Source organism: Mobula birostris, chromosome 11 (assembly GCF_030028105.1).
Source record: "Mobula birostris isolate sMobBir1 chromosome 11, sMobBir1.hap1, whole genome shotgun sequence".
Taxonomy (NCBI): domain Eukaryota; kingdom Metazoa; phylum Chordata; class Chondrichthyes; order Myliobatiformes; family Myliobatidae; genus Mobula; species Mobula birostris.
In genome coordinates this window covers 21,105,201-21,128,421 of record NC_092380.1, presented here as the reverse complement: position 1 = coordinate 21,128,421, position 23,221 = coordinate 21,105,201, and the positions used below count along the sequence as shown (strand labels likewise).

Sequence of the window (23,221 nt, the reverse complement as noted above, 5' to 3'; positions counted from 1 at the left end):
GTTGATAGGAGAAAGGGGTAAAACAAGAGGGGAAGGAATGTATTGACTCGACTTAGAATTGGGCATCCTATGCTTAATTATTCCTTGTATCTTGTTGGGAAACATCACTCTAGGATGTGTAGGTTTTTCCATCATTATGAAACAGTTGAACAGGTTCTTTTACAATGTGAAGCATATAAGGTTGAAAGACATCAAATACAGGATTCACTACTATCCTTGGAGGTTGATAGTTTTCATTTAAAGACCTTACTAAGTTACGGAAGTGACCTTAATTTAATTCACAATATTGTCTTTCATTATTTACAATCTATAGGACTTTCTGGAATAATTTAGTTTTCATTTGATAAAGAACTAGTAGGGGTTTTATTTCCCAACTCTCTACACCACACTCCAGTCCAGTTGGTGGCAGTAATGCACCTTTAAATTGGACTGCCAACCACCATTAAAAGTCAGAGGAATAAGAAGGTCGAACTGCTGGTGAGTCAGTATCCTGGCAAAAACTACGCCATGAAGACAAAAGAACACTCCAAGCAATTCCATGAAAAGTTTATTGAAAAGCACAAGTCAGGAGATGGATGCAAGAAAATTTCCGAGTCACTGAATATCCCTTGGAGTACAGTGAAGTCAATCATCAAGAAATGGAAAGAATATGGCAGAGCTGTGAATCTGCGTAGAGCAGGCCGTCCTCAAAAACTGAGTGACCGTGCAAGAAGGGCACCAGTGAGGGACACAAAGAGACCTGTGACAACTGTGGTGGAGTTACAAGCTTCAGTGGCTGAGATGGGAAAGACTGTGCAGACAACAACTGCTGGGTGCTTCACTAGTTACAGCTTTATGGGAGAGTGGCAAAGAGAAAGCAACTGTTTTTTTAAAAAATACAACTCACATGAGATCTCGGCTAGAGTTTGCCAGAAGGCACGTGGGAGTCTCTGAAGTCAGCTGGAAGAAGGGTCTATTGTCTGATGAGACCAAAATTGAGCTTTTTGGCCATCAGACTAAATGCTATTTTTGGTGTAGTCAAACACTGCACATCGTCAAAACACACCATCCCTACCGTGAAGCATGGTGGTGGCTGCATCATGCTGTGGGATGCTTCACTGCAGCAGGCCCTGGAAGGCTTGTGAAGGTAGAGGGCAAAATGAATGTGGAAAATACAGGGAGATCCTGGAGGGAAACCATATGCAGTCTGCTAGAGAACTGCAACTTGGGAGATTTGTTTTCCAGCAAGACAATGACCCCAGACATAAAGCCAAAGCTACACAGGAGATAACGGGGCTTTGGAATGTAAGTTATCCAATGGGAGAAATGTTGTCTTTTCTTGTGTGTCTGGGAGCCAGGTTTTTCGCGGTTTTTCGTCGGGGAGCGATGCAGGAAGAGGACGCGAATGGAGAGAGTCGGAAGACCACCGGAAGGAGTGGACTGAGGAGCGAGGGTCCGAGAGCCGGCTACGCTTCGAGGTCGACGGGAACAAATGAACGAACAGTGAACTCCAACGATGCCCAATAGACTGTTAGACGAGAATGGGCCCTTTTCTTTTTTTTTTGTTTCTTTGCTAACCACATAGTCAAATTAAGAATTATAAAGATCAATTGTTTAATCGCATATTGTGTACAGTTTGATTTTTTGCGGTGTGGATTTGTAACTGGGCAACACATCATGCAGCATCCACACAAACGAGATTTCTCAGTTTGGCGGGCCAGAAGTTGTTTTCCCCTGGACGAACACGTGCTAGCCGAGGCTGAGGGTTACACTTACATCCTTCATATACGTGAGGAGTAAAAATCTTTATGTTATGTCTCCGTTCAAATGTGCAATTATAGTAATTTGTAATAAATATTATATACAAGAGGATAGATAATATAACATAGAAATACAGTTGTGTCAGCATGAATTAATCAGTCTGATGGCCTGGTGGAAGAAGCTGTCCCGGAGCCTGTTGATCCTGGCTTTTAAGCTGCGGTACTGTTTCCCTGATGGTAGCAGCTGGAACAGTTTGTGGTTGGGGTGACTCAGGTCCCCAATGATCCTTCGGGCCCATTTTACACACCTGTCTTTGTAAATATCCTGAATAGTGGGGAGTTCACATCTACAGATGCGCTGGGCTGTCCGCACCACTCTCTGCAGAGTCCCGTGATTGAGGGAAGTACAGTTCCCATACCAGGCAGTGATGAGCAATCATGCCCCTATAGAAAGTTCTTAGAATCTGGGGGGCCATACTAAACTTCTTCAACTGTCTGAGGTGAAAGAAGCACTGTTATGCCTTTTTCACCACACAGCCAGAATGTATAGACCACGTGAGATCCTCGGTGATGTTTATGCTGAGGAACTTAAGGCTGTTCACCCTCTCAACCCCAGATCCATTGATGTCTATAGGGGTTAGCCTGTCTCCGGTCCTCCTGTAGTCCACAACCAGCTCCTTCGTTTTTGCGATGTTGAGGGAGAGGCTGTTTTCTTGACACCACTGTGTCAGGGTGATGACTTACTCACTGTAGGCTGCCTCATTACTACTTGAGATTAGGCCAATCAGTGTAGTGTAGTCATCAAATTTAATTAGCAGATTGGAGCTGTGGGTGACAACACAGTCAGAGAGTAAAGCAGAGGGCTTAGTACACAGTCCTGAGGGGCACCTGTGTTGAGGGTCAGAGGGGCAGAGGTGAGGGAGCCCACTCTTACCACCTGCCGGCGATCTGACAGGAAGTCCAGGATCCAGCTACCCAAGGCAGGGTGAAGGCCGAGGTCTCTGAGCTTCTTCCCCTGGAGGGAATTATGGTGTTAAATGCTGAACCGCAGTCCAAGAACAGCATTCTCACATAAGCATCCCTCTTCTCCAGATGTGTAAGGGTGGTGTATAGAACTGTGGCTATTGCGTCATCTGTCGATCGGTTGTGTTGGTAGGTGAATTGTAGGGGGTCCAGTGTGGGTGGCAGCAAGCTGCAGACATAGTCCTTGACCAGCCTCTCAAAGCATTTGCTTATTATTGAGGTGAGTGTGACAGGACACCAGTCGTTCAGACATGTTACTCTGGTCTTTTTAGGTTCAGGGATAATGGTGGATGTTTTGAAGCGGGGGTGCACTCTACATTGGAAGAGGGAGAGATTAAAAATTATGCAATCAATTATTTTGTGTTTAATGATTGTAATCAATTTAGACAAATTTGTTTTCGCTTTGACACGAAAGAGTCTTTTCTGTTGCTCAGTGTCAGAAAAGCCAAATTAAATCCACTGTGATTCAACATTGTAAAACAATAAAACATGAAAACTTCCAAGGGAGAATGAATACCTTTTATGGGCATTCTGCATACCCATCCAACTGTCTTTAAATTATTATAATTGTAGCCACCTCTACCACTCACATATACTGAGTATGCTCTGTTCTACCACAGCTGGATAACTGTCTCTCTCTCCTCCTGCAGGGACACAGCAAATTCAGTGAAGGAGAATTTTGGAAAGAAGTTGTACGAATCGCTGCTGGTGTAAGTACTGGCTGTTTTGGAGGGTCACTTTAGAGGTGGGGTGTTTGTGATCAGGGCACAGAGGAGCAAAAGTGACTCAACCTGGGAAGATTTGCCAGCTAGTTTTTCCTTGTCAATTCAAGTACTCATCCAGATATATGTATTTCATGTATGTGTGTTGATCTGTCTCCACCAGCGAGTTTCAATCTGCATTCACCTCTTGGTAATTCTCCGACTTACTCTAACTTCCCTTCTTTTCACTGTAAGCTAATGCCCTGTACATAGAAACATAGAAAACCTACAGCACAATACAGGCCCTTCGACCCACAAAGCTGTGCCGAACATGTCCTTACCTTAGAAATTACCTAGGGTTACCCCTAGCCCTCTATTTTTCTGAGCTCTATGTACCTGTCCAGGAGTCTCTTAAAAGACCCTATCATTTCTGTCTCCACCACTGTTGCCAGCAGCCCATTCTACGCACTCACCACTCGCTGCGTAAATAAATAAATAAAAATTTAAAAAATAATAATGACCCCTGACATCTCCTCTGTACCTATTTCCAAGCACCTTAAAACTGTGCCCTCTCACGCTAGCCATTTCAGCCCTTGGAAAAAGCCTCTGACCGTCCACACGATCAATGCCTCTCATCATCTTACACACCTCTATCAGGTCACCTCTCATCCTCCGTCGCTCCAAGGAAAAAAGGCCGAGTTCACTCAACCTGTTTTCATAAGGCACATATGGGGAAGATTTCTCACTATCCATCCTATCTGTGCCCCGCATAATATTGACTACCTCTATGACAAACCACCATTCCGCCCTCCCTCCTCCTCCACTCCAAGGAGAAACCTGGCCCATCCAGTCTCCCTTATTACTGAATGTTCCATCACAGACAACATTCTGGCAAAACTCTGTGGCAGCCTTTCCTGTACAATCACATCCTTCCTCCGGAATGAGGATCAGCCCGAGCTGGACTTGCTGCAGATCATGTTGCTGCCTGCGTCAGAGGATTTGGTCTCCAAAGGCAATGTGCAGTCTTAGTTGTTCTCCTTGTGATAACAAGAGCCTGTTGGACATTGTTAGTGTGAAATGCTGCAAGTCCGATTCACTGATTTACTGACCTCAGTCGTAGCGCGGTCTAGGCCTCAAACTGCGGTGTTGCCTGTTTACAGCTTCCCGGGGGAGAGGGGTTGGAGTTGTTATTCTCCACTGCAGTGCCGGGGTGGTGTGGTGCGACATCGAAGCTGGAGTCAATGCTGCCCCCCAGTGTTCACTCAGCAGAAGACAAGGCATATTGTGTTCGACTGCAAACCACTGCAACATTCATGGTCTTGGACTATGTTTTTTTTCTGTGACTATATTTTACTGATATCTCATATGTTCTTGCTACCCTGTACATTACTGTGCAAAAGTCTTAGACACATATATATCGCTAGTATGCCTGAGACCTTTGCACAGTACTGCATTTGTTAATGTGGAACAGAGAGCAAGTTGGAGCAAAGGATGTTGGGAATGGTGAGGGTGGAGTGGCTTGGGAGGGGTGTGGGACAGATGGCAGAGAAAGAGTGCCAGGGCGTGATTGGTGATGTGAGTGCAGACACCAGGCAAGGTCAATTGATTCCAAACAATTGGTTTATTGATCAATACAGAATGTCTCTCTGGTGCTTCCCTCTCCCAGCAGACTTGATGGGCTGAATGGTCTATTCTCCTCCTGTGTCTTATGGTCTTATAGGTCTGGAATGAACTAATATCGTGAATCATACAGAGATGATTATTCTCGGCACATGGTCGTAGGTAACCTGCGTTATCCAGCTTTCAGTTATACATCACAGATGAGTAATCTCTTGATGAATGCACAGCGACATAGCTATCACCTGACATACATGGAATGACCCTTGCCCCTGGTCCGTATCCAATGAAAACAAAGCAGGTGGAGCTAAGTTAAGCTTCAATTTAGCGATGGCTTTGGGTTTAGATCAAAACATCCTCAAAGGCTTTTCATCCTCTGAAGAGAAGTTAGTTTTTATAAAACTTATATGTCAAAGGATCTGCCAATAATTAAAAGTTCTTGTATCTTATTACTAATATTTCTATTTCTCTTGGCAAAAACCTGCTGTAAAGTTCTCAACTGTGGCTTAAACAGTTGGTAAAATAAAGAGAGATCATCTATTTTACTCAAGTTTTTCATGCACTGGAATTACAGCCAATATTTTGAAGACAATAATTAGTTAATATTAATTTTATTGATTGAATTCCACACACATTGGTTGCTGCAGCTAAGTTGCTAAGTTGGTTGCTAAGATGACCATTCCAAGCGTGCTTTAGGTAAGTTGAAGAACAGGCTTTGGGAAGCATGGGTGGGTGGGTGCTCAAACTCGGCAGGTCAGGCAGCGTGTATGGAGGTAGAAGGATGGTGGACGCTTCGTGACTGCATCAGAACTGCATGGTGGTGATCTTCACAATCAAGAATCTGGTCCAGTGTTCACCAAGTGGTGTGAGGTCCACATGTGGTCAGCCTGCCAAACTCAATGGGCTGTTGCACTGGATCACTGAAGAAAGTCTTTGTGGCCTCATCTACTGGTTATGTTGGGACCAAGCAAATCAGCAGTGCAAGGTAGTTCATTTGTCACTTCCTATGACCATTCAGTCCATCATATCTATGCCAGCTTTCAGAGCAATCTCTCCTAACCTGTTACATGTGCATATAAACTCCGTTTTGTGGACACCAGCGGATTTCTCCGCCGACGTTTAGAATATGGGAGGAAATCAGTGCACCAGGGAGAAACCCATGTAGTCCAGGGGAGAGTGCAGACTCCACAGAGGTCTGACTCCACACCTGAGGTCGGAATCCATCCCAGGTCTCTGGAGCTGTGAGACAGGTGCTCTACCTGCTGTGACATGGGGCCAACCCAAGTAGTGGAACGTCCTGCAAATGTACTGCTATTGCATAACAGCAAATTTCACGACATATGCCAGTGATATTGCGCAGAGTTGTCAAATACGAATTTTCCTGAATCAAAGGATATTGATTTTGTGTAGTTAACACTGTCTGTATGGTGGGGATGGAGTAAATTGGAATGTAATGCTTTAACCGAAGAGCAGCTTTGGAACTGACTGGTTTTCTTAAACCAAATCCATTTCTGTTCGAGTGCAGAGGGGAGTTACCAAATATGAGCAGGCTGATTGACCGGGAAGATATCACCATGATGAAACGAGCATTGTTTTCTACCCAGGTGAGAGTGCTCCACTCAAAGGTAAGGGGAGGGAGTGAACTGGGGAGCTTCAATAGGTGGATGAAACTTGCCTTGAGATACACTGTACCTGCTATGGTTGGAGAATAAAGTAGAGCAATTCCTGTGGCATGTCAAATTGTTGGGTGAACAATTAGTGTTTGTTGTACTGTAGATCGTGCTCTTTATTGGGGGCATGCTTAGTGGGTGGAGGGGGCTGATGCTTTTTTGCAGAAGTGGGTGGGGGGTGAGAGATGCTCATTGCTTTGCTGCTGCTTGTGCATGGGAGGTGGGAGTGGGGGGGCTTTGGGGTTTTAACATTTCAACTGCCACTCATTCTTTGGGGCACTCTTCCGTTTTTGTGGATGTCTGCGAAGAACAGGAATTTCAGGATGTATATTGCGTACATTTATCTGATATTAAATGGAACTATTACATGCCAACATCAGACTCTACTCTGAGTCCTGGCCCAAGGGATTTATCGGGTGGGCAGCAGGAAAAAGTCAAGGACATTCCCCAAAACCTCCTTGGAAAAGGTGATCTTCCTACCAAATTTTGGGAATCCCTGGCTCTCAACTGCACAAAACAGAGGAGTATTCAGGATGGCCCTGAGCACCAAGTCCATGTGTTAAGGGCATACAGACGCTCTGGGAAATAGAGTGAAAGAAGTACATCTCTGGCCCATCAGAGACAGAACAAGTCCTCCTCAATCCAGGGGGACTGTGCTACTGCTCAGGGAGCAGCATGGCCGCCTCTCCCCGGAGAGTTATTGTTTTATATTTTGCTTCTGCCAGATCTGAAGGTGTCAGCTATAAATCTAATCTTGTTGTACTCTCCAGCGACACTCGCTGCCTCCCATCTGCACTCACAACATGTTGGATGATGCCACTGATCCGATCCTGAACACCATTCGACGCATTGGTTTGTTTAACCACCCCAACGACCGGGTAAAGGTGAGAACCCTGGCTGGTGCTGACGGACTCGATATGGGCTTGGCATTCACGGCATAGAATGTCTGAGTGAATATTCTCTGGTTTTCTGTAAGGGAAGCAAAATGGCAGTGGAGAGTGGATCGTGGAAGAGACACGCGCTTCCTGATTCATAAAGACATAGAACACTACAGCACAGAAACAGGCCATTCGGCCAATCTAGTTCCTGCCGAACATTGATGCTGCCTAATCCCACCAACCTGAACCCAGACCATAAGACATAGGAGCAGAATTAGGCCATTTGGCTCATTGAGTCTGTTCAGCCATTCAATTGCAGCTGATCATGTTCACCCCTCCTCAGCCCCACATAGCCCTAAGTATCCTTTCCATCTATGTAGTACCTATCCAAGTTTCTCCCAACTGTTGAAATCAAACCCGCTTCCACTGGCAGCTTGTTCCACACTCTTGCCACCCTCTGAGTGAAGAAGATCTCCCTCATGTTCCCCTTAAACATTTCACCTTTCACCCTTAACCCATGACTTCTAGTTCTAGTCTCACCTAACCTCAATAGAAAAAGCCTGATTGCATTTATCCTATCTATATCCTTCTTAATTTTGTACACCTCTATCAAATCTTCCCTCATTCTCCTACGCTCCAGGGAATAAAGTCCGAATCTGTTCAACCTTTCACTATAAGTTAGGTCCTCAATATCCTTGTAAATTTTCTCTGCACTTTTTCCATCTTATTGTTATTTTTCCTGTAGGTGATAAGAACTGTGCACAATACTCCAAATTAGGCCTCACCAACATCTTATACAACTTCAAGATAACATCCCTACTCCTGTACTCAATACTTTGATTTATGAAGACCAAAGAGCCAAAAGCTCTATTTGCAACCTTATCTTCCACTTTCAAAGAATTGTGGATCTGTACTCCCAAATCCCTCTGTTCTACCACTCCCTGTGTAAGCCGTACCCTAGTTGGGCCTCCCAAAGTGCAACACCTCATACTTATCTGTATTAAGTTCATCTGCCATTGTTCAGCCCATTTTTTTCCAGCTGGTCTAGGTCCCGCTTCAAGCTTTGATAATCTTCCTCACTCTCCATTGCACCCTCAATCTCAGTGTCATCTGCAAATTTGCTGATCCGCATTATCATCCAGATCGTTGATGTAGATGACAAACAACAACGGACCCAGCACTGATCCCTGTGGCACTCTACTAGTGATAGGCATCCAGTCAGAGAGGCAACCATCTACTACCACCCTCTGATTTCTCCCACTAAGCCAATTTATGATACAATTTCCTACCTCATCCTGAATGCCAAACAACTGAATCTTCTTGACTAACCTCTCAGGCGGGACCTTGGCAGAGGCCTTGCTAAAATCCATCCATTGCCGTTCTTTCATCAACTTTCCTGACACTTCCTCAAAAAAACTCTGGAAGACTGCTTAGACATGACCTGCCATGCACAAATTCATGTTGACTATCCCTAATCAGTCACTGTCTATCCAACTAATTGTATACCTGGTCCCTTAAGACACCTTCCAATAACTTACCTAATACTGATGTCAGGCTTATTGGTCTATAATTTCCCATTTTATTCTTAGATCCATTCTTAAACAACTAAACTCCAATCCTCCAGTAGCTCATCCATGGCAAAGGACATTTTAAATACCTCTGCCAGCACCCCTACAATTTCTGTACTAGCCTCCCATAAGTTCTAAGGCAACACATTGACAATCCCTGGGATTTATCCATCCTAATTTCCTTCAACACAGCAAACATCTCTTCCTCTGTAGTCCATATAAGGTCCATTGTCTCATTACTATTTTGCCTCACTTCTATAAACTCTGTGTCTGTTTCCTGTGTAAATAAAGATGCAATAAGTCCATTTGAGATCTTCTCCATCTCTCTTGGCTCCATGCATAGATGGCTACTCTGATTTTCAAAAGGACCAATTTTGTCTCTTGCTTTATTTTTGTATTTAATATATCTATAGAAACCCTTTGGATTCTCATTCAGTTTGTCTGCTGGAGCAACCTTGTACCTTTTTTAACCCTTCTGATTTCCTTCTTAAGTGAGTTTCTTATTCTCCTCCTCAGGTTCCCCATTTGTTCATTCCTACCTATACCACCTTCTTTTTAAACAGGGCATCAATATCTCCTGAAACTCAAGGTTCCCCAAACCTCTTCTCCTTGCCTGTGCTCTTACCAAGTATAGCTTTCCCAGTATGCAATCTGTCCCGATCCACACTTGCCAGACCCTTTCTGATACCATCAAAATTGGCTTTTCTCAATTTAGAATCTCAACTCAAAGACCAGACTGATCCTTCTTTATAATTACGGTGAAACTAATGGCATTATGATCAATAAATCGAAAATGTTCCCTCACACACACTCCTGTCACCTGACCTGTCTTGTTCCTTAGTAGGAGGTCCAGTATCACGCTCTCTCTAGTTGCAAACACTGAAGTTTGATTAAGGAAACTTTCCTGAACGTATTTAACCATCTCTATCCCATCCAGCCCTTTTACAGTATGGGATTCCCAGTCAATATGTGGAAAGTTAAAATCACCTACTATCACAACCTTATGTTTCTTACAACAGTCTGCAATCTCTCTACAAATTTGCTGTAATAAATCTCGCTGACTATTGGATGGTCTAGAATATAATCCCATTAACATGGCCATCTCTTTCTTCTTCCTCACTTCCACCCATATAGCCTAGTATTGCCTCCACTCCCCCTTCCTGCTCTACCATGTCGAAAAAACAATGGAACCCTGAAAAATTGAGCGGCCAGTCCTGCCTAGCCTGCACAAGTCTCACTAATGACATCAGTGCCATAATTACACGTGCTGATCCATTCTCTAAGACCATCTGCCTTTCGTACAATACTCTTTGCTCAACCTTTTGATTCCTGTCTTTGTATGCAAACTTTTTCCACATCTTTTTTCACGACCACTCCACTATCTGCTCTGGCGTTCTGCTTTCCATCCCCCTGCGACTCTAGTTTAGACCAACTAGTGCAGTACTAGCAAACCTACCTGTAAGGATATTTGCCCTTCTCTGGTTCGAGTGCAAACTGTCGCTTCTGTAAAGGTCCCACCTTCCCTGGAAGGGAACCCAACAATCCAAAAGTCTGAAGCCCTCCCTCCTGCACCAGCTCCTTAGCTATGTGTTGAACTGGATTGTCCTATTCCTGGCCTCCCTGGCAAGTTCTATGGGTAGCAATCCTGAGATCACAGCCCTGGAGGTCTGAACTTTATCTTGGCATCTAAACTTTATCTAATCTCATTTTGCAGGACCTCCACTCTTCTTACCAATGTCATTGATACTGACATTGTCCGCTGTTCACCCTCCAACTTAAGAACACTATGGACTCAATCGAGGTGTCTCTGATCCTGGCACTCGGGAGGCAACATACTATCCAGGAATCTTGTTCTCATCCTCATAACCTCCTGTCTATTCCCCTAACCAATGAATCCCCCATCACTACAGCTCGCCTCCTCTCCCTGCACCCCCCCCCCCCAACCTTCCCTTCTGAGCCCCAGAGCCAGATTCAGTGCCAGAGGTCTGACCTTTGTGGCTTTCCTCTGCTAGGTTATCCTTCTCAACAGTCTCCAAAGTGGTATACCTTCTATTGAGTGGAGTGGACTGGCCACATGGGTACCCTGCACTAACTGCCTATCCCCTTTCCCCCTTCTGATACTCAGCCATTTACCTGTGTCCTGCACCTTCAGTGTAACTACCTTCCTGTATCGCCTGTCAACCTATCCCTTTGCCTCCCAAATGATCTCTTGTCCATCCAGCTCTCATTCCAATTCCTTAACAAGGTCTGTAAGAAGCTGCAGCTGGATGCACGTCTTGTCAGTGTGGTTAGTCATCAGTGACACTGGAGGTCTCCCTACTTTCCTACATCCCACAAGAGGAGCATTCCACTATCCAGCCTGGCACCCCCACTGCTCTGGCTGTGCGATGAAATAGAAAGAAAAATTAAACGAAGAAATCTACCTACAGCCGTAGCCTCTATGAGTTAAAGTCTAAACTTCCCACTCTAACACTAGCCCATTCCCACTATGACCGCTCCCACAATCGTCACTCCACTTAAACCCAATTCTTATTATTGGCCCTTGCCAAGTGCCTAATTACCCCATGATATGTGGCACATTGACTGTCCCAACTGCTGCTGCTTACTACTTTTTTAAATCTCGCTCCCGCTATGCACAATCCAACAGCTCCCAGTAACCTGTGGCATCCAGAGTGTCTCAGCCACCCACCGTTCACTTTTTTTTCCAAATGTCTCTCCTGCTACGCACAATCTAAAGGCGCCTAGTGATCTGTAGTGTGCAGAATGACCCCTGTCCCGGAATATTCTGGAATATGGGTCAGAAGCTAGACGCTTCCTGACAGTCATCTCACTTCAAGGTGCAACATGCAGTAATCATGCAAACCAGTGAAACTGCAGGTGCTGGAAATCTCAGAGAAAAGCATAATATGCAGGGAAGACTCGGTAGATCAGGCAGCATCTGTGGGAAGAGAAGCAATTAACCCTTTGTCAGAGCTCGTTAAACAGCAGGAAGGGTGGGGGAGGGGCGTTGCTGAGAGGGTGAAACTGGGGTGATGTGTGGGTGAGCTGTAACCATGGTTACCGGTCAGGGACTGAATGGGAACAGTTGGAGAATGAGAAGAGAGACAAAAGAACGTGAGAGTTGTGAAATAGAGAGCAGGAAGGCATGTCCAATCTGATCACAGCTGTTTCGTGGTGAACATCTCCCAACTGGAGTTACTGGCTGTGGCCATAGAGATCAACCCCAGAATGTGACACATTTAATTAAGGGGTCAGTCTGTAAGTGGGATCTGGTGCATATTTGGCGGCTTCTGTCCTAAACTCCAGCAGTGTAACAGGCAGTAACTAACTAACTAATGCGTAGTATGTGTGGAGGCTGGTGCGGTTGAAAGGTGAGAACTGGGATTCTTTGTCTCACTCTGTCCAGAAAAAGGAGCAGTGAGATTGGAGGTGTTGGAAATGGTTGAGATGCAGACAAGAACTCTCTCCACTATATTAGAAGGAAGCCATGCTTCAGGAAGGAGAAAAATTTCACTGAGGCATCTGTGCAGTAAATCTTGAGATCAAAGCCGATGTGACAGGGATGGAGGAGCTGAGAGAATGGAATAGTTCAGTGGAGATGGTGTGGGAGGAAATAAAGTCAAGGTACTTTGTGGGAGTTATGCGGGCGTGCTGGGGATGTTGATAGCTAGCCCATGAGATGGAGACAGGGAAAGGGGAGAAGTTGGGGATGAACTGTGTGAAGGAGCGAGCGGGGAATTAGGATGCAAAAGTGATGAAGATATTGAGATCTGCATGAGTGCGGGGAGTAGCAATGGAGTTGTGTGAGGGGACCCAGGTAGGAGTGAAACAAAAACCCTCCTCTATCTACCTAGCACGACGTACACAGCTTGGGCCATGTGACTGCCTGTAGCTGGAGGGTATGTACTGAGAAAGCTGCATTATCCAAGGTGCAAGGTTTGAGACTGGAGGGTTTGGTGTGGGGCGAAGAGAAAATCCACGTATCTATCTTACCCTCTGTGCCACTCTCCCAGCAATATATCATTTCCTCTGCATTCTGGAGGCACGATCAGGTGATGGGTTTTCACTTTGGGAGGAGCAAAAGTAACAAGGCTTGTGTTGTCCAGGTGATCTTCCATCCAGAGTTCCTGTCATCCACCAGCCCACTGCTTCCACTTGACTATGAGGAGTTTGTACGTGGTTGTCATTTGGGAGTCTTTCCCTCGTACTATGAGCCTTGGGGTTACACGCCAGGTGAGTGAAGGAATCAGCACTCGCACTTGGAACTAGGTGGAGTGGATGTATCTGAGCAAGTGGACTGAACTTATTTCCTCTCTACATAACGTCTATATCTTGCTTTTTCCTGCACCTTTCTAAGAACTTTTTGAATGCCTCATTTGTATTGCCTCCAGCACCCTCCCCTCCCGGCAAAATATTCAAGGCACCCACCCAACTCTGTGTAGACAACCTGCCTGCTCATTTTCCCCAAACTTGCCCCTCCCACCACTCAGCCATATCTTCAATCTCCCTCCTATATGATTCATCACCACCTTTTTATTCAGCTGACCACAGTAGTGTCATCAGTAAACTTAAATATGGCCTTGGAGCTGTGCTTAGCCTCACAGTCTTTAGTATAAAGTGAGTAGAGCAGTGGGCTAAGCACACAGCCTCGTGGTGCACCTGTTCTGATGGAGATTGTGGGAGAGATTTTGTTGCCAATCTGAACTGACTGGGGTCCGCAAGTGGGGAAATCCAGGATCCATTTTACAAGGAAGTATTGACGCCAAGGTCTTGGAGCTTATTGATTAGTTTTGAGGGGGTGATGGTATGGAATGCTGAGCTGTAGTCAATAAAGAGCATCCTGACGTATGCATCTTTGCTGTCCAGATGTTCCAGAGTTGAGTGAAGAGCCAATGAAATGGCGTCTGCTGTGGACCTGTTGTGACAGTAGGCAAATTGGAGTGGATCCAACTTACTTCTCAGGCAAAAGTTGATATGTTTCATCACCAACCAGTCAGAACACTTCATAACTGTGGATGTAGGTGCTATTGACGATAGTCATTGAGGCAGGCTTCCACATTCTTCTTGGGCACCAGTAACTGAAGCCTGCTTGAAGCAGGTGGGGTACCTCAGACTGCTGAGACGAGAGGTTAAAGATACCGATGAACACTCCAGCCATTTGATCAACCAGGCACCCCGTCTGGGCTGCATGCTTTCCATGGGTTCACCCTCCTGAAAGATGCTCTCATGTCAGCCTCAGAGAATGAAATCACAGGGTCACTGGGCGCTGTGAGAGTTCATGAAGGTTCCTCCATGTTTTGATGGTCATAGTGAGCATGGAAGGCATTGAGCTCTGTTGTCTCTCGTGTTGCTTGGTTCCACTTTGTAAGAGGTGATAGCATTCAAGCCTGCCACAGCTGCCAACCATCTGCCAGTGACTCATGTTTGAGCTGGAATTGCCGCTTCACAGGTGAGATGGCTTTCCGGAGACAGTACCTGGACTTGGAGCCCAAGATCTTCTGCACATCAACAATGAGGATCCTGCCATTATCAGTGCACTGTCTATTTACATTTGACCTCCTGAAGTTCAACATGTCACACTTGCCAGTGAGGGAGTTACTGACTGCCACAGGAACCAGACTGCTGACAAGGATAATAAGTCATATTGACTTAGCTACTGCACAGGCCAAAAGTAACTTCTAATGAGTGCAGCAAAGCACTCCTGTTTGAAACATACAGAAGCTGATGGCACAGATGGTCTAAACAGATGACTGAAGGAGGCTTTTCAAACCGCACTTTCCTCTTCCAGCTTTATGCAGTAACTCCCCTGTCCCTGATTAATGTGAAGTCTTGTCCCTTTGGGGTGTGACTCCTGCTTCAGGTTGAAGGGGGAGTTCTTTTATTTCTCTGTCTTATTATTCAATTATTTTCCCTCCTTATTTCACCCTTGCTCCTTTATTTGAATTACAATTACATTTATTTAAAATTATTTGTATAACAAGATCACTATAAATTTAGTATCGAAGTACCTACAGTATATGTCACCATATACTACCTTGAAATTCATTTTCTTGAAGGCATTTACAAGAAAATAAAGAAATACAATAGAACATATGAAAAGCTGTACATAAAGACGACAAACAACCAATGTGCAAAAGAATGCAAATTGTGGAAATAATAAATATTTAAATGTTACCGACAAAAGGAGTTGTAGAGTTCCTGAAAGTGAGTCTGTGGGCTGTGGAAGTAGTTCAGATTTGATAAGTGAAGTTATCCACATCAATTCAGGAGCCTGATGAGTGTAGGATAATAACTGTTCCTGAACTTGGTGGTGTGGGACCTAAGACTCCTGGACCTCCTTCCCAATGGGAGCAGCGAGCAGAGAACATGACATGGGTGGTGGGGTTCCTTGATAATGGATGCTGCTTTCTTGTGACAGCGCTCCTTGTAAATGTGTTCAATAGTGCCACGATTGACTGGGCCGTATCCACCACTTTCTGTAGATGTTTCTGTTCCTGTGCATTGGTGTTTCCATACAAGGCTGTGAAGCAATCAGTAAGGATACTCTCCAAGGTACACCCATAGAAATTAGTCAAAATTTTAGGTGACATGCTGAATGTACACAAAGTTTTAATAAAGTTAAGGCACTGCTGTGTCTTCCTTGTGATGGTACTTAAGCACTGGTACCAGATCAGATCCTCTGATATGATAACACCAAGGAATTTAAAGTTAGAGCAGGGGGCTAAGCACACAGGCTTGTGGTGCACCTGTGCTGATGGTTATTGTGGAGGAGATGTTACTAATCCGCACTGACTGAGATTAAATACTAAAGGCATCCGTTAGTCTTGCGAGATCATGGATCTGCGCCTGGAAAGTCTTCACTCTCCAGGGCGCAGGCCTGGGCAAGGTTGTATGGAAGACCAGCAGTTGCCCATGCTGCAAGTCTCCCCTCTCCATGACACCAATGTTGTCCAAGGGAAGGGCATTAGGACCCATTGGGCTTGGCACCAGTGTCGTCGCAGAGCAGTGTGTGATTAAGTGCCTTGCTCAAGGACACAACACGTTGCCTCGGACTCGAACTCATAATCTTCAGGTCGCTAGTCCAATGTCTTAACCACTTGGCGACGTGCCCACACACTGACTGAGATATGTAGGTGATTACATCAGGGATCCAGTTGCACAGACGAACAGACAGGGTGTTGGAGCAGGCCTGTCAGCCCACCAGTGCTGTGTTGACCACATTCCTCCATCCTGGTGGTCGTCTGTCGTGTCCCATGATGATAGGATTCCTTTGGGAGAAGAGTGTTTAAAGTTGAAAAGCCGTTGCACTGGGGCAGTTCCACTCTTTTGACCTCAGAAGTCCAGGTCCAGTGGTATTGGTAGTCGTCACAACTAGGGTCTTCCTTGGTTACGGTGGATGACCGCGTCGTCTTCTGCGCCTTGTCGTGCCCTTCGCTCTCCACAAACCATTGCAGAACCGTCTTCCTGGCAGTTGGGATCTCCCTGTTGATCTCAGCCACCCAGCCCACCGGACCTGACTTTGCACGCTAGGACGGGCATGTCCCTGTCTCACCGAGGTACGAGGCCCCCCAGCTACCCCCGCCTGGTTTAACGTGCCTGTCAAAGTGGTGTGCCGGAGCATGGCAGCTGTCGAATCCTAACAGCTACTTGGAACCACGGGTGAGAGCTGTGTCCAGTGGGGACCAAAGGTGAGTGAGGTGCCCTAGAACGGGCACAACAAGCCATTCAGCAGAGGTGCTACCCCTCCCTGGACACTCCACACACCTCAACACCTCCCATCCTACGTCCATGCCAATTTCCTTTCTCCGCACATTCTCACCCTAAATTCTACCTTTCACCTACGCACCAGGGGCTATTACAGAGACCAATGAACATGCTAACTCGCATATCTTTGGGATGTTCGAGGCAACTTGATCACCAGTGGAAACTCACATGGTCACAGGGAGAACACGTAAAGTCATAACAGACAGCACCATAGGACAGGATTGAACCGGAGTCCCTGGCACAGAGACACCCCATTCTCATTACAACAGCACTCAGATCCTCTTCAGTAACTTTAAGTATGAACTTTAGAAGCAGGAGCGGGCCATATGCTCCTCAAGCATTTTCTACCTTTCAGGAAGATCTTCACTCATTCAACATTTGTCCTTCAGTCTACTTTCTTGTCTCATCCTCTTAACCCTGAATTTTCCTATGGCTCAACAATCTTCAGTGTTTGGACTGGATGGTGAAATCTGGGCCCGGAGCAAGTTGCTGGGTGGCATGGTCTAGGCCCGGAGTCTTTCGCTGCAGTGGTGCCCGGGTCCTAGTACGAGGTATGATACGCAGTTTAGACAATTTAAACACTGGCCCAGATAGACTGGAAAGACAGGATGTCAGGATCAGAGGCGAGAGCTGGATTTTCTTGCTCTCCCATGATGTTCATTCCTCTCTCCGTGGTGCTGAGGCTATGAAGATTACCCTGGCTGCTGTGCTCCATACCTGCTAACATGATGAACTGACACTGGGCTGCTCTGGGGTTCGGACCTAAGGACTCATTTTGGTTCGGAATGTTGTTCCTCGCTTCTGTTGTTTGCATGATTTGTGTTTTTTCCCCCTTTTCTCGCACTTTGGGTGTTGGTCTTTATTTTATTTTTAAAATTAGGTTCTTTCGGATTTCTTGCTTTGTGACAAACAAATCTTAAGGTTGTACAATTTATACATTCTTTGATAATAATTGTACTTTGAAACTTTGAATAAATTAAGTGATGCACAGCACAATTTCCATTTTCCACATCACAGACTCTTTATCATCCTTGTGACTGGGACTGTGTGAATGGCAGCAAGGTAGCATAGTGGTTAGTGCAACGCTTTACAGTACCGGCGGCCCAGGTTCAATTCCCGCCTCTGCCTGTAAGGAGTTTGTACGTTCTCCCCTTCACCCTGTGTGTTTCCTCCGGTTGGTAGGTTAATTAGTCATTGTAAATTGTTCTGTGATTAGGCTTGCGTTAAATTGTGGGGGTGGGGGGCTACTGGATGGTGCAGCTCGAAAGGCCAGAAGGACCTATTCTGCACTGTAGCTCAATCAATAAATAAATACTGGGAGTGTGGAATTGATTGCTCCTTTCAGCTTAAGGTCCGCATTCTCTATGTGGATCTGCTCTTCAGGCTACCTAGACAGATCTCTGTCCTAACAAGGGCTTCCTAATACCCCAATGCTCATTCCCCAGCATAGGCTCATGATATTATTAAAAAGAGCTGGTTGGCAAGGTTGATCCTGCAATGATATTCAGGCCCTTAAACAATGATGGGGACTGGTTACAGCTCCTCATGTTCAGATCAGTACAGACGATGAACTGAGCTCCGGAAATTTCCGTCTGTTTGGGATGGATGAGGTTCCTGCACACAGTACAACTGCCCTGTATAGCGATACAGGTCTGGAAGTCAATAGGTTAGACAGGCTTCTGGTATGTTCTCTGGAGTGATGAAGGCTCAGGGGCATCTTGATAAAGCTATAAAATGATGAGAGGCACAGGGAGGGTAGATGGTCTTTTTCTGAGGGTGGAAATGTTGAATATTGGAAGACAAAAGTTTGAGGTGATGGGGGGAGGTTTTAAGGGTGAGATGTTTTTGTGCAGAGAGAGGTTTGTGCCTGGAACACTTTTGACTGAGGAGGCTGCTAAAGCAGATTTCAGAACAATAGTTAAGAGGCATTGAGACTTACACATGAACATTCAGGGATCGTGGTTGGCACAGATAAGGTGGCAAGAGGGGCCTGTTTCAGTGCTGTACAGGAGCTCAGGACCCACACCACCAGCTTCAGGAATAGTTATTAGCCCTCAACCATCAGGCTGTTGATCCACAGGGGATAACTTCACTCACCCCATCATTGAAATGATCCCACAACCTATGGACTCCCTTTCAAGGACTCTTCATCTCATGTTCTCAATATTTATTGCTTATTTGTTTATTATTATTATTATTTCTGCTTTTTGTATTCTGGCTGAATGCCCTGGTCAGAATCAGAATCAGGTTTATAATCACCAGCTTGCATGTGAAATTTGTTGACTTAGCAGCAGCAGTTCAATACAATACATAATATAGAAGAAAAATAATAATAATAAATAAATAAATAAATAAATAAATTGCAGTATACTTGTATTGAATAGATTAAATTTGTGCAAAAAATGAGAAATAATATATATTTAAAAAGTGAGGTACTGTTCATGGGTTCAATGTCCATTTAGGAATCGGATGGCAGAGAGGAAGAAGCTGTTCCTGAATTGCTAAGTGTGTGTCTTCAGGCTTCTGTACCTTCTACCTGATGGTAACAATGAGAAAAGGGCATGTTCTGGGTGCTGGGGGTCCTTAATAATGGACGCTGCCTTTCTGAGACTCCGCTCCTTGAAGATGTCCTGGGTACTTTGTAGGCTAGTACCCAAGATGGAGCCGACTAAGTTTACAACCTTCTGCAGCTTCTTTCGGTCCTGTGCAGTAACCCCTCCATACCAGTGATGCAGCCTGTCAGAATGCTCTGCACGGTACATCTATAGAAGTTTTTGAGTGTATTTGTTGACATACCAAATCTCTTCAAACTCCTAATGAAGTCTTGCCTTCCTTATAACTGCATCCATATATTGGGACCAAGTTAGGTCCTCAGAAATCTTGACACTCAGGAACTTGAAACTGCTCACTCTCTCCACTTCTGATCCCTCTATGAGGATTGGTATGTGTTCCTTTGTCTTGCCCTTCCTGAAGTCCACAATCAGCTCTTTCGTCTTATTGATGTTGAGTGCAAGGTTGTTGCTGCGGCACCACTCCACTAGTTGGCATATCTCACTCCTGTACGCCCTCTCGTCTCCATCTGAGATTCTAGCTATAATGGTTGTATCATCAGCAAATTTATAGATGGTATTTGAGCTATGCCTAGCCACACAGTCATGGGTATATAGAAAGTAGAGCAGTGGGCTAAGCACACACCCCTGAGGTGCACCAGTGTTGATCGTCAGCAAGGAGGAGATGTTATCACCAATTCACACAGATTGTGTTCTTTCAGTTATGAAGTCGAGAATCCAATTGCAGAGGGAGGTACAGAGGCCGAGGTTCTGTAACTTCTCAATCAGGATTGCGGGAATGATGGTGTTAAATTCTGAGCTACAGTCAATGAACAGCATTCTGACATAGGTGTTTGTGTTGTCCAGGTGGTCTAAGGCCATGTGAAGAGCCATTGAGATTGTGTCTGCCGTTGATCTATTGTGGTGATAGGCAAATTGCAATGGATCCAGGTCCTTGCTGAGGCAGGAGTTCAGTTTAGTCATGACCAACCTCTCAAAAAATTTCATCACTGTAGATATGAGTGCTACTGGGTGATAGTCATTAAGACAGCTCGCAAGTGGGAACTGTTAGAGTGAGTTTTTAGTAGATGATTCACTTACACTTAAATGACTTTGGCCACCAGACTTCTATTTGACAAAGTACTGTGGGTTGAGTTCACAACAATGCGCTTCCTAAAAAGGTGTGAATACCAGATGCTTCTGGCACCATAGTTTGACCAGATGCTGTAGTTTCGAAGACAGCATTATCTATACTTTATAAATATTAATTGTCTTCTATGTTAGCTCGTAAAATGCCAAATAAATGTATTGTGGATTTAACTTGCATTCCTAAAGGCTGTGGATGCCAACCCCGACATGTTGGCGTCGGAAGGAAAGGATGGTGTGATATTTTGTATGTAGCTTCAATAGGAAGCATTGTCTATGCATTGTCTATAACTTTTTAAGTAGCGATTGCCTTTGTGTTTAGCATATAAATATCGAGCCCACATTGGGCTAGCAGACCTTTCTACTGAAAGCGTCTCCGTCCGTATGGTGCCTGCTGTACCTTGTTGTGTTGAATAAAGAAGCTCCTTTGTATCTACGTAAACAACAGGAATTCTGCAAATGCTGGAAATTCAAGCAACACACATAAAAGTTGCCGGTGAACGCCGCAGGCCAGGCAGCATCTCTAGGAAGAGGTGCAGTCGACGTTTCAGGCCGAGACCCTTCGTCAGGGTCTCGGCCTGAAACGTCGACTGCACCTCTTCCTAGAGATGCTGCCTGGCCTGCTGCATTCACCAGCAACTTTTATGTGTGCTGCTTTGTATCTACCAGTGACTCTGTCTCTCCGGTGATTTCGACCCATGCTACAACAGGAACTGCTGCCTGTAGCAGTGAGAGTTTGAAAATATCCTTGAACACTGTGCTTGAAATTTCCTGGTTGGGTGGGTCTTCCATTGATTCTGTTGTGCTTATTATTCCAGAGATTTATTGAGAATGCCCACAAGAAATTGAAACTCAGCGTTGTATATGGTGACATATATGTACTTTGATAATAAATTTACTTTGAACTTTGAATTTTGTATAGTTCTATGTATTCCAGAAATGGCGACACCAGGGACTGCGGAGGTACGAAGGGTGTGGGATGCCCCATGTTTAGTGCTTGTTGTGTTGTGTTTGATCTGCCTCTGAGTGCTTTTTCCTCTTCTAGCCGAATGCACAGTGCTGGGAATTCCCAGTGTCTCCACTAACCTCTCTGGTTTCGGCTGCTTCATGGAGGAACACATCACAAACCCTTCAGTATACGGTGAGGATCAGTGATCGATGCTGTCTGAGCCGCAATCAGATAAGGTCACCCCGCCCTCCTCGTTTCTGGTCCTTTAGCCCTGGCATCCCTCTCCTCGAAATCAGGTGCTTGTAGACAATATTTAGGTTTGGTCAATTAATCTGATCAAACGTGGGAGTGGGACAGACCCCAAATGAAACTCTCAGCAATGTCATCAATGGGCACTGACCAAGGCTGCTTTAGAATTCCAAAGCAACCGGAAATGCCCATGGTTTTGCATGGGAAGTAAGTTGTATTGAATGTACTGATCTTTCTCTCCCAGGGATCTACATCTTGGATCGCCGCTTTAAGAGTCCGGAGGAGTGCTGCAATCAGCTCACCTCGTTTTTGTACAGCTTCTGTCAACAGTCCCGCCGCCAGAGAATCATCCAGCGAAATCGAACTGAGCGCCTCTCTGATCTGCTGGATTGGAACTACCTTGGCCGGGTAAGAAGAGCTTTGAAGAGAACCGTGTAGAAGTACACAGGGAGAGTTCCCCCACAGTCATCTCACCAGTGACAATGGGAGGCTGCTTATCTTCACAAGATTCGACATAAGGCTAGGTCAGGAATTAGTTACAAAGCCAGTCAGCTGATGCCCATTTCCCTCTGCAGTTTCTTGAGTCCCTCAAGTGTCAATGTTTACAATTGGAGAAGCTTGACTAGCCCCTTTTGTAATGGGTAACAATGAGATGTGGGTCCAATGTGGGTTCATGCTCAGTCCCATCAATGGGATCTGCAGGAAGTGCTGCAGAGACCTGATAGATGGTGGACTGGTTCGTGAGAGCTGTCACCTTTTAGTTAAGAAGATTGAGCTGCATCAGGATCTGACCTCCATGGGAGAATGGATCCATATTGAGAAGATTACTTTTCATATGCTTTCTGCCGATGGCCATTCCCTTCCGATGGCCAAGGAAGGGGACCACTGTATTAGGATAGGTAGATACTTTATTGATCCCAAAGGAAATTGCAGTGTCACAGCAGTGTTACAAGTGTACAGATATACACATATTAGAGGAGAAGTAAGAAAAAATTTAAAAATGTTACCTCTAACAGGAGGGGGTCATCACTTCCCTGGCTATAGGTTGACTCATTATAGAGCTTAATGGACAAGGGTAAGAATGACCTCATATATCCTGTCTTGTAGGTCTTCAGCATCAGTGGTAACAGGGAGCTGTGCAGGCTTACTCTTCCCAAAGTCCATCACCATCTCCTTTGTCTTACTGATGCTGAGCTGCAGATGATTCAGCTTGCACTATTTGACAAAGGAGTAAAGGAGAAGGGACAAGACCTTGGTATATTCTTGTATGGATCTATGAAGGTTTATGAATTTGTGGGACATGGAGACTGGTTCAGAAGGAGAGGAATGGAAACGGTTCCATTGACGAGAGCCAAGGATCTCTGTGAC

At 45.2% G+C, this 23,221-nt stretch overlaps 1 protein-coding gene across 1 annotated transcript in view; it reads left to right on the top strand.

The window, feature by feature from the left end:
* The window catches only part of LOC140205437 (glycogen [starch] synthase, muscle-like), a 91,681-nt gene that overhangs the window by 53,215 nt on the left and 15,245 nt on the right, over positions 1-23,221 (top strand). The window contains exons 9-14 of the mRNA XM_072273038.1: positions 3,413-3,472; positions 6,606-6,684; positions 7,521-7,634; positions 13,303-13,429; positions 21,701-21,796; positions 22,098-22,261. Coding sequence (XP_072129139.1) covers positions 3,413-3,472; positions 6,606-6,684; positions 7,521-7,634; positions 13,303-13,429; positions 21,701-21,796; positions 22,098-22,261 — 640 coding nt within the window. The remainder of the gene's footprint in view (positions 1-3,412; positions 3,473-6,605; positions 6,685-7,520; positions 7,635-13,302; positions 13,430-21,700; positions 21,797-22,097; positions 22,262-23,221) is intronic.